Below are 10,530 nucleotides of genomic sequence, written 5' to 3'. Positions count from 1 at the left end.
AAAGCGCAGAGGATTGTAAAGCAGATCATATTTGAATAGATTTGCATTTTGCTGTACAAACTCTTCTCCTTCCTTCGTGAGAACAAAGCCGGGCCACTTATCACTAGCACTAACTTCCTCAGACTGAGCTAGGAAATAATACAAGTTGCGGTAGACGTCCAAATATGGATCGGAACTGCAAGCAAGTTAATACAACATTCTTACGTATTCCAACATTATATATATATCTAAAACTCAAATAATTGTTTTTGGGCAGTGGCAAAAATTCTCTTTCGTGGTTCATCATTTTCAACGAGAACAAGAACAAAATTCTAGGAAACTTATTCTTATTCATCATTGTCTGCTTGTCATAAAAATCAGACATGTGAAATTCATAGAGATATTTAGGGTAGAGAATATACATAAACATTCAGATCATCCTGCATGGTTACCTCTATTCAACAGTATTATTATTGATTATGCAAAGAATCCGCTAAAAGATTTCAGACTATGGATGTGATTTTTGGCAAGAGGAATTCATAACAAAAATATGCTTGGTTATACCTGTGAAGCAGTGATACCTTGTACTCACTGAGAGTTCTGCTGGGAATTATACATTTAATTATGGTTTCGAGGAATCCTTCAGAACCAGCCTCGTATGAGAGTTTGTCTTCACATAAATCAGGGTCATCTAAAAATTTATCTATCACATTGCCAACTAGGAGATCATCTGGTGGTCGTGAAAAATGCTTTTTTATTGCTCTCAAGACTCTTCGGAGTTTAATTAGACCAGTTCTCTGAAACAGGAAGGACAGTTATAAGATTACCAGAGTCTATCTTAAAAACACAGTACGTGTATTGAATACTGCTAGCAACACATTCTGTATTATATCATGTGGATGCATTCTTATAACTTATTTGTCAAAAACTAAATATTTTGCAATTATAAGCTGCATGAGTTACTATTGGTACAACTCATGTACTGAACACAACTTGCAACACCTTATAATTTGTGTGTGCCATGCATGCTTAAATCTATATACATTATTTGGTAAACACCAGTTGACATGTGAGCCTAGCTACAGAAAGTAAATAGATGTTTTGGTAGATTGCAATATGATTTCATCTACTCACAGAAAAAATTAGCACCAAGTACAAGAAAATAAACTTTGGCACGCACTTATCACACACATGAAAATGCACCTACAAAAGTTAAGGAAAGATCACTCACAGATGAAGCCTTGGCATAGGGTAGTATGTACTGGAAGACATCAACACATTGTTCCTTTGTCTGATAGTCTCCCCGGCTAGTGTTTTTGTGCACAGCAAGCTCATCTTCGTAGGAACCATCAACTCTAAGATTCAGACCATACAGGCAAAAAAAACATTGATCTAAAGCGTTGTTGATCGACAACTCAAGTTCATCTTTTTCTTCTTCAGCAACTTCTTCAGTGTGTTCCGGAATCGGTTTGCTTTCTTCTTCTGACTGTTCTTTTTCCCTTTTATCAACTTGTCCTTCACAACCATCATTCTTGGAATCTGTTTTATTGTTTCCGTTTTTCTCAACATGCACCTCTGCGAGAAATGATTTTATTTCATTTCTGCAGAATTTGTCAGGCAATGCCATATCAAGACCATCTGGGGAGTTAATACTGGATTTGACTTTCATGTCCACAGCCAATAAATGCTTAATCGCAAATCTAAGAAAAGCTCCTTCCTCCCCCGCACAATTTATACCAGCACAGCAAAGCCCATATTCAGCAAGCAAATTATGGAGACCTATGATCAACTCAACCTAAAAAGAAAATTGAGAGAGTCCATTGTTACAAAGCAGCAGACCAAAGTAGCTTTTATCATCATGGCTGATAATTGTAAGATAACATTATTAATTTGTCCACCAAACAGACACGCCTAAGTATGTCAAACTGAGAGCCCCAAATTCATCACATATCACCAAAAAATCGAAAGAAAACAAAAAACGGTAGTAAACCATGTCTTACTTGATGTTTAGTAGATATGGTAGAATCAAGGTGTTGAAGTTTACAGAATCCAATAGCTGCATCGAGAAAGCAAGACTTCTTCTCTTCTTCAATCCCATCAGCATTTTGAGAATCTGAATATCTCTTAGAAAGAAAATGCCTCACGATATATGACATGACTGTCAAAAGCAAAGCTTGTATACCAGCTACACAATCTCTTGGGGCAACCATGCCATTCTGCACATAAAACAACACATCAATACACGCGGCCACATTTTTTTGTTTTCTTAGGACAACAAATTTGTTACAATATTGATCTCTTGTACATTTTCTGCCTAGTATTTACACATGAAAATTTCTTTAAAACTTTATGCTCTTTCAGTAGTCTGTAGTACAAGACCCTGAAGATTTTCATAATTTGAGTAAGCATATCAAGCAAGGAACAAGCAGATGACGCAGTTAAATGATTCAAACAAACTCGATGACCATCTGTATATTTTAACTCATACGCTTGTTAGCTTGTACCAGCATGATCGAAATCACATATCCATAGCAAACAAAAATTATTAGCTTTTGAAAACCATACCGTATATTTCAAAACAAATTTCAGACTTACAGTGTTTCCTGACTGGTCAAGGAAGTTCTTCACTTGAGAGATACAGAGAAGAATTGCCTTGACTTCCTCCGCCACCAAGTGATCCCAACTCTCACTTGAATCTTTAGACGGGGTTTTAGGTGTCACAACAGATCCTCCCGTACCAGTTGATTCCAGGAGAACTTGCAACTTTCTTCTATGACAATTCATATAAACCTCAACATCTATAGGCTTACTCTTCTGGCATGCTTTTATTAAAACGTCAAGTGCTGATAACTCAACAGAGGAGAGCCCTTCTTCCGTTTTCAAAGCGTATGCAGGCAAGATGTCTTTATTTGAAAATAAAAGAGGTGAAAGTAAATTTACACACTCCGAATAAACTTCTTTCTCCATCATCTCAGGTATAGTATTTTCCAACAACAAATCAATCTTAAGCAGATTTATTTCATGAATGATTGTGTCGATGTTCAGCTCTGGAGTTCTTCTGCAGTGAGGCAGCTGAATTAAGACAGGAGCTTCTCCAATACCTTCCTTGTCCAACAATGACACACACTTGAAAAGTTCTTCAAGTGCTTTAGCTTTTTTGTCCTCCAAAATTGATAACCGTGCACTCAACCAGAAATATCGAACCCAGAAAGATCTTTTATTATAATCTAACACCTCCTTAGCAGTCTCATCACCTTGAAAACTCTTAAAGGCGGAGTCAGAAAAACTTTTTTCCCAAGAAATAGGCGTAGAGTCGATAGCATAATCAAGGGAAACAGATTCAATTATCTTTGAGAGATGATATGTTACTTCTACCATGCATGATGGGCCATCAGGACTATCTGACCGTTTAGAGTCAAGATCAAAGTACAGCTCGGCGAGAAAAAGACTGCATTCAGGTTTCCGATCTCGGCCCCAGTGTCTTGTGAGCTTTTCTAGCTCCAAAATTTTTAAGCCAGTATCACGAGTCAATAGATGTTCACATTCACAAGCAATATATTCTAGAAGCAAGTGACCCATATGATACGCACCATAATTTTCTGAATTTTCCTTCACAAAATTAGAAACGACAGCGTGTTCAGAACTTGGATCAGATTCCTCAAGGCAGAAAGAACCAGCAGATACTCTGTTGAATCCCCTTTCAATGACAAAATTCTCAAGATATTGAAGGATGTCACTGCTAGGATCCTTGCTATTATCACATTCTAACTCTTCCTTCTCAGGTTTCTGGTTCCGAAGCCGTTCAAGACGAGTACTCCGCCTTTCTTGGGGGTGTTCTTCAGAAAACACAGGTTCTTTTTCTTTTACAGCACCACCACTTTCTCTTTCAAAGTTGCAATCCTTAACAGACACAATACTTGAATCAGAATCCACAAAATTATCCTTCTTTTCCAGACATTGCATTACAGCCTCTGTGCTAAGAGCTAATTCAATGGTTAATGGTATATCAGCGGATATGCCCACAGTTTCACGCGAAGGCTGCACTATCCCAATAAGAATATTTATCAGTGCCACCCATGAAGCTTCAGTAAGTTTAACTTGCACACTTTTTTTCAACTTCTTGGAGGCAGCATTCAAGTCCTGATTCATGTCAGACACCTTTCTCTTGCCAAGAAATTTGAGCCGAACGTGGTGAGGTTCAAGTTTATCTATACCCTTGGGCGCAAAAGGGGCTGAATCTGTTTCCTCAATACAATGTTTAACATGCAAAGCACGAGAATGTGATGGCCAATGCCTTATAATCAGATTTGCAACTGAAAGACAGGAAACTTCATCACCTATGGCAATGAGAACTTCTAGAAGTTTCTCCATGCAGTTCCCTGCACAATAGCCAATTCCATTTTTAGGGGTTAGGGAATGAGGGAAACATATATGCAACAGTTTATACCACATATAACCAACGTGAACCCACGAACAGCGAGCAATCATAGATTCAACATCTATTGCAAAAGCTATAAGTCATGTAGAAACATACCAGTAAAATATAAACGAGTAGTAGATATTTCACTTTTCAAACCATGACAAACTAGGATTCCCGTGTGTATTATATATAGGGAGAAGACAGAAGATGAAAAACAGAACGTACAGTTATTAGGGCTGCAGAGAAGTCCTTGTTCAAATGCCCATCGTGAAATACTCAGTAGTCCCATAGAACATGATAGGGTTCCAAGATGGTTCCACAGCACAGAATCTTTTGCATCTATGTCTATAGCTTGAAGATAACAGTTTAAAGCATTCTCGTAATGACTGGAACCTAGCTCAAGAAATACATTGGCAAGGTTCTTCAGAGCCAAAAATCTGCAAACAAAATAAATTATGTATCGGCGTTCGACGAACACAGTACTAGTAAACAAAACATAACATCAATTACTAGACATGTAACCAGATGGATTAAAACATTGGAGCCTGACCTGAGATGATGGAGATGATTATCGTTTGCAATAGTCTCCACCTGAAAAGAAATGACTCAATGTCTTGTTAAAAAAAAAAAAACAGGTGATGATTCAGAGAAAGCATTAGAATAAACAGAACAAGTTTAATTTACTTTGGAGTTAGCTATTATAGGATCCTTAAGGATAGATTCAAGCAGCTCCCGAGCCTTCTCATAGTCTTTAGCTTGCAGCTTGAGAAGACCATCATGATATGTTTGTGACAGATGAAACTCCTGAAGAGGACAGAAACAAAAACAGTTCAATTTCGATTTCAAACAATGAGCAGATCTCGCTTTCAGATTAACCAACAATACAAAAAGAGAATTACCTGAGCTTCTTTGCTAGGAGCTAAAGGTTCCCACTTCTCTTTGGATTCAGTATTGATCGCTGCAATCGAAAACTGAAAGAAAAAACGTAGGAGGAAGAGATCAAAAAAAGCAAACCCTAAATTAATTAAAAGGATCAAAATTGAAACTTGCCCGAAGTTATCAATTACCATCTTGATTTGATAGTCGAAGCTGCAGAGGTACACCGTGATTCAAATTCGTCTATCAACTATCTTCTTCTAGGGTTTATCATACACATTATGAATTAGGGTTTTAGATTCCAATGTATATCCCATTCTTCGTGTTGTGTCTTTATTCTTCTTCCACTGTGTTTTGTTTTTGGCTATTTTTGCAACTCCCCTCCTCTGTTAGCCGTCTGTTAAACATAAAAAGGGTTTTTTTTTCTTCCCGATATATATATGCTCTGGATAATGGAAATAAAAACAAAAATGGAAATTTTGCAAAAATAAAGTCATATATCAAAATTAATAACGGAGTTATTATAACGCTATTTTTTTTGGTTCATCTATCAAGTTTCTTCAACACAAACGTATTGGATGATCAGATTTAGAATAGATGATTAGTAAAACACATTCATCTTTTAACTAATTTAGGTTAATCTCATCACATAACTTCAACTGTTTTCTTTGGCCGCTACTTTTTAATGGGCCTAATTCTATTTCAATATGCAATGAACTTTATTGGACCCCTATCCATTAATTAAACTACATATGTACTGTGTATTTTATAAGTTATCTTATTTTTGTAAGACTCAAAGATACTAATTGGGCTGGAGACCAGTTTTTACCCCAAAAAAAAAAAAAACGTTATTAATATTAATTGAGAGCAAAGGGCATATCATAATTTTTTTTTTTCATTACAATTGTAAATTTTTATATTTTCACCGTTTGTGTTTCATTACAATTGTAAATTTTTATATTTCCAAACAAAGTAAAGTATATACGGTTAAGGTAAAATTTAATTTATGATTTGGTCCGGTCCACAGAGACACCCTGGCAATGTAGCAAGTGGCACACCAAAAAAAATTCGACCGTTATTACCTTTTTCTTCCTTTTTTATAGTATTTGAAAACTGTCTCGTTAGTTTATTTAATTAATTTAAAGGCCCCTCCCCGCTCCACCTTATCTTTTTACAATTGGATTTGGATCTTCTTCTCTTGAACAATTGTATTTGAAAACTGTCTCTGATTTGTTTGGCCTCTCTCTCTCTCTCTCGGGGTTGATCTCTTCTTCCAATGGCGATCCCTTCGGAGACACAACAACAACAGCAAGAGAAGGTACTTTCACGATTCCATTACCTGATGCTTCCTTCGTCTTTTTTAGGGCTTTTGAAAGCTAAATCCTTTTTTTGGGGGTTTCTCAATCTTTGAGGGTGACAGCAAAATCTTTGTTCCGTTTCATTCGATTCGTCTGTTGCACGATTAGGGTTTTGAGAATTTTCGTTAATTTCTTGACAATTACAGTTTCTTGGTCTAATCCAAAGCAGATTCGTTTTTAGGGATTCGATTTCAATTATCTGAAAAATTGGATTTTGATTCAATTTGTTAATCAGGAGGCTACAGATGCACAAAAGAGATGGACTTTAAGCGATTTCGACATTGGTAAGCCTCTTGGTCGAGGAAAGTTCGGTCACGTCTATCTCGCCAGAGAAAAACGGGTCAGTCTATATATAAACAAACCATCTATAATAATCATCTCCCCACACATAAATTTCAAGACTTTTGTGGTTTTTATGTTCTTTATAATAATATATGGTTTTATATATGAAACAGAGCAGTCACATTGTGGCATTAAAGGTTCTTTTCAAAAGCCAGCTTCAACAATCTCAAGTTGAACATCAGCTCAGAAGAGAAGTCGAGATTCAGTCTCATCTTCGCCACCCTAATATACTCAGGCTCTACGGTTACTTCTATGATCAAGTAATGTCACAATGTTTTGTTTTTCTCCTTTTTTATTCAAAGATACAAACTTGGTTTTTTAATCTAACTTCATCAATTGTTTTGCAGAAACGAGTTTATTTGATACTTGAATATGCTGCTAGAGGTGAGCTCTATAAAGAATTACAGAGATGTAAATTCTTTAGCGAGAGACGTGCTGCAACTGTTAGTCCTTCCTTCTACCTTTTTTTTTTTTACCTCTGGAACTAATTTGTTGTTGAAAAACTGATATTCTTATGCTTTCTTTGTGTCAGTATGTTGCGTCGTTGGCGAGGGCTCTCATCTATTGCCATGGCAAGCATGTGATACACAGAGATATTAAACCTGAAAATCTGTTAATTGGTGCTCAGGTGATATAAGCTTTTAACCTTTTTTTCTTGTAGTAAGTAACACCTATCCATTTGATTGTGAAACTAAGCTAGTGTTATTAACATTTATGGATTCTTTAACTATCAGGGTGAGCTCAAGATTGCAGACTTTGGTTGGTCAGTACACACATTTAACCGCAGAAGGACAATGTGTGGCACACTAGATTACCTTCCTCCTGAGATGGGTAATGTTGGAACACTTGGAATGAATGAAAGTTAGCTCTTGTGTGATGATCTAAATTCTTTTTTATTAACAGTGATCTTTTGGTTTTCTTACAGTCGAAAGCGTAGAACATGATGCTAGTGTAGATATCTGGAGCCTTGGGATTCTCTGTTACGAGTTTCTTTATGGTGTGCCTCCTTTCGAAGCCATGGAGCACTCAGACACATACAGAAGGTTCAAAAAATAAATTAGCTGCTTATGAAATCTACAATTACTAGTCTGTTTCTTGTGGGTTTGTCTGATGATACATATACTCTCTAACAGGATTGTGCAAGTGGATCTCAAGTTCCCTCCCAAACCAATTGTCTCTGGATCTGCAAAGGATCTAATTAGCCAGGTTTTTCTAACACCTACACTTTGGTGGAAGTAGTAGTTATTGAATCTGAAATCTCACATATTTCTCGATTGTATAATATATATAGATGCTTGTCAAGGAGTCTTCACAACGTCTGCCATTGCACAAGCTTCTGGAGCATCCATGGATTGTGCAAAACGCTGATCCTTCTGGTATCTACAGAGGTTAAAAAAACAAAACGCTTTCAGTTCTAACTGTTCTTGGCAATCTCGAGCCAAACTGTTATCTAGAAAGACAAGAACACCATTGTGTAGGTGTATGAATCTTCTTTATTATTTTTATTTTTTTGCTCATTCATGTTTCGAATAAATTGTATCCCAAGAAAAATCTCAAGTATCTGTAATTCTGTATTATGTAGTAGTATGTTCTATGTCATTAACGGGAGCAGGAAACTCTACAAAGTGTTTTCTTACTTGTCTAATCTCAAGATAAACAATCCCTTCAAAATAAAGAAAATAAAACGATGATCAATCAAAGAGTAGTAGCAAAGACATGTGTTAAATTAACACGTTCCTCATTGGTTGTAAACACAACGTCAAACCACTCAAGAGTCCCCCAAATCTCTCCTNGTTCCCTCCCAAACCAATTGTCTCTGGATCTGCAAAGGATCTAATCAGCCAGGTTTTTCTAACACCTACACTTTGGTGGAAGTAGTAGTTATTGAATCTGAAATCTCACATATTTCTCGATTGTATAATATATATAGATGCTTGTCAAGGAGTCTTCACAACGTCTGCCATTGCACAAGCTTCTGGAGCATCCATGGATTGTGCAAAACGCTGATCCTTCTGGTATCTACAGAGGTTAAAAAAACAAAACGCTTTCAGTTCTAACTGTTCTTGGCAATCTCGAGCCAAACTGTTATCTAGAAAGACAAGAACACCATTGTGTAGGTGTATGAATCTTCTTTATTATTTTTATTTTTTTGCTCATTCATGTTTCGAATAAATTGTATCCCAAGAAAAATCTCAAGTATCTGTAATTCTGTATTATGTAGTAGTATGTTCTATGTCATTAACGGGAGCAGGAAACTCTACAAAGTGTTTTCTTACTTGTCTAATCTCAAGATAAACAATCCCTTCAAAATAAAGAAAATAAAACGATGATCAATCAAAGAGTAGTAGCAAAGACATGTGTTAAATTAACACGTTCCTCATTGGTTGTAAACACAACGTCAAACCACTCAAGAGTCCCCCAAATCTCTCCTTTTTCGCGTCTTTCAATCGTAATTTCCGCACACCAAATATTTGTTTTCTGATAACGCTGGTTAAAGGTACACCTTCTCCACCCAGAAAACAGCCATTTTTCCACCATAATTCACACATTTAGTAGTAGGAAGAATTTTTCCACCAGAACTACGAATGCCTAACAATTTCTCCAAACCCTTCAACTCTCTCCACAATTTTGCCTCAGAGTCATACCAATGGATGATCCAGCTCCTAGAACGATAAAGAACATTGTCGATCACACATTGAGATGATAAGCTACNCAAAACGCTTTCAGTTCTAACTGTTCTTGGCAATCTCGAGCCAAACTGTTATCTAGAAAGACAAGAACACCATTGTGTAGGTGTATGAATCTTCTTTATTATTTTTATTTTTTTGCTCATTCATGTTTCGAATAAATTGTATCCCAAGAAAAATCTCAAGTATCTGTAATTCTGTATTATGTAGTAGTATGTTCTATGTCATTAACGGGAGCAGGAAACTCTACAAAGTGTTTTCTTACTTGTCTAATCTCAAGATAAACAATCCCTTCAAAATAAAGAAAATAAAACGATGATCAATCAAAGAGTAGTAGCAAAGACATGTGTTAAATTAACACGTTCCTCATTGGTTGTAAACACAACGTCAAACCACTCAAGAGTCCCCCAAATCTCTCCTTTTTCGCGTCTTTCAATCGTAATTTCCGCACACCAAATATTTGTTTTCTGATAACGCTGGTTAAAGGTACACCTTCTCCACCCAGAAAACAGCCATTTTTCCACCATAATTCACACATTTAGTAGTAGGAAGAATTTTTCCACCAGAACTACGAATGCCTAACAATTTCTCCAAACCCTTCAACTCTCTCCACAATTTTGCCTCAGAGTCATACCAATGGATGATCCAGCTCCTAGAACGATAAAGAACATTGTCGATCACACATTGAGATGATAAGCTACCACCGTTAGTCATCGATAATTGTCCTTTTCTCCATCTACCTTTATGCAGCTCGTAAAGCCCATGTGTCTGCATAGATTCTACGTATACATTCCCATCATAACCTATACTTTCGCAACTAGAAAATTCCCTACATACTTCCTCGCCAGGACTAGACACAAACTCCCAA

At 36.6% G+C, this 10,530-nt stretch overlaps 2 protein-coding genes, 1 long non-coding RNA gene and 1 pseudogene across 3 annotated transcripts in view; 2 read left to right on the top strand and 2 right to left on the bottom strand.

Moving 5' to 3' along the window:
- Positions 1 to 5,684, bottom strand: part of LOC104729986 (calcineurin-binding protein cabin-1-like) — an 11,344-nt gene extending 5,660 nt beyond the window's left edge. The window contains exons 1-10 of the mRNA XM_010449037.2: positions 5,467 to 5,684; positions 5,299 to 5,370; positions 5,084 to 5,203; positions 4,950 to 4,990; positions 4,625 to 4,836; positions 2,575 to 4,358; positions 1,980 to 2,195; positions 1,211 to 1,774; positions 561 to 776; positions 25 to 175 (exon numbers count right to left, since the gene is read on the bottom strand). Coding sequence (XP_010447339.1) covers positions 119 to 175; positions 561 to 776; positions 1,211 to 1,774; positions 1,980 to 2,195; positions 2,575 to 4,358; positions 4,625 to 4,836; positions 4,950 to 4,990; positions 5,084 to 5,203; positions 5,299 to 5,370; positions 5,467 to 5,469 — 3,285 coding nt within the window. The 5' untranslated portion in view covers positions 5,470 to 5,684 and the 3' untranslated portion in view covers positions 25 to 118. The remainder of the gene's footprint in view (positions 1 to 24; positions 176 to 560; positions 777 to 1,210; positions 1,775 to 1,979; positions 2,196 to 2,574; positions 4,359 to 4,624; positions 4,837 to 4,949; positions 4,991 to 5,083; positions 5,204 to 5,298; positions 5,371 to 5,466) is intronic.
- On the top strand, positions 6,421 to 8,604 carry LOC104729984 (serine/threonine-protein kinase Aurora-1-like). Its single transcript, XM_010449033.2, has 9 exons — positions 6,421 to 6,593; positions 6,869 to 6,973; positions 7,089 to 7,235; positions 7,323 to 7,418; positions 7,508 to 7,603; positions 7,710 to 7,806; positions 7,901 to 8,018; positions 8,109 to 8,181; positions 8,267 to 8,604. Exons 1-9 carry the CDS (start codon positions 6,552 to 6,554, stop codon positions 8,366 to 8,368), a joined length of 876 nt encoding a protein of 291 aa, XP_010447335.1. The 5' UTR covers positions 6,421 to 6,551; the 3' UTR covers positions 8,369 to 8,604.
- Positions 8,769 to 9,243, top strand: LOC109128175. Its single transcript, XR_002034628.1, has 2 exons — positions 8,769 to 8,820; positions 8,906 to 9,243. It is a non-coding gene; the product is annotated as an uncharacterized LOC109128175 (long non-coding RNA).
- LOC109127896 overlaps positions 9,310 to 10,530 on the bottom strand; it is a 6,409-nt pseudogene continuing 5,188 nt past the window's right edge.

The sequence above is a fragment of the Camelina sativa genome, chromosome 12 (genome assembly GCF_000633955.1).
Source record: "Camelina sativa cultivar DH55 chromosome 12, Cs, whole genome shotgun sequence".
NCBI lineage: Eukaryota > Viridiplantae > Streptophyta > Magnoliopsida > Brassicales > Brassicaceae > Camelina > Camelina sativa.
This window is presented reverse-complemented; position numbering and strand designations above follow the sequence as displayed.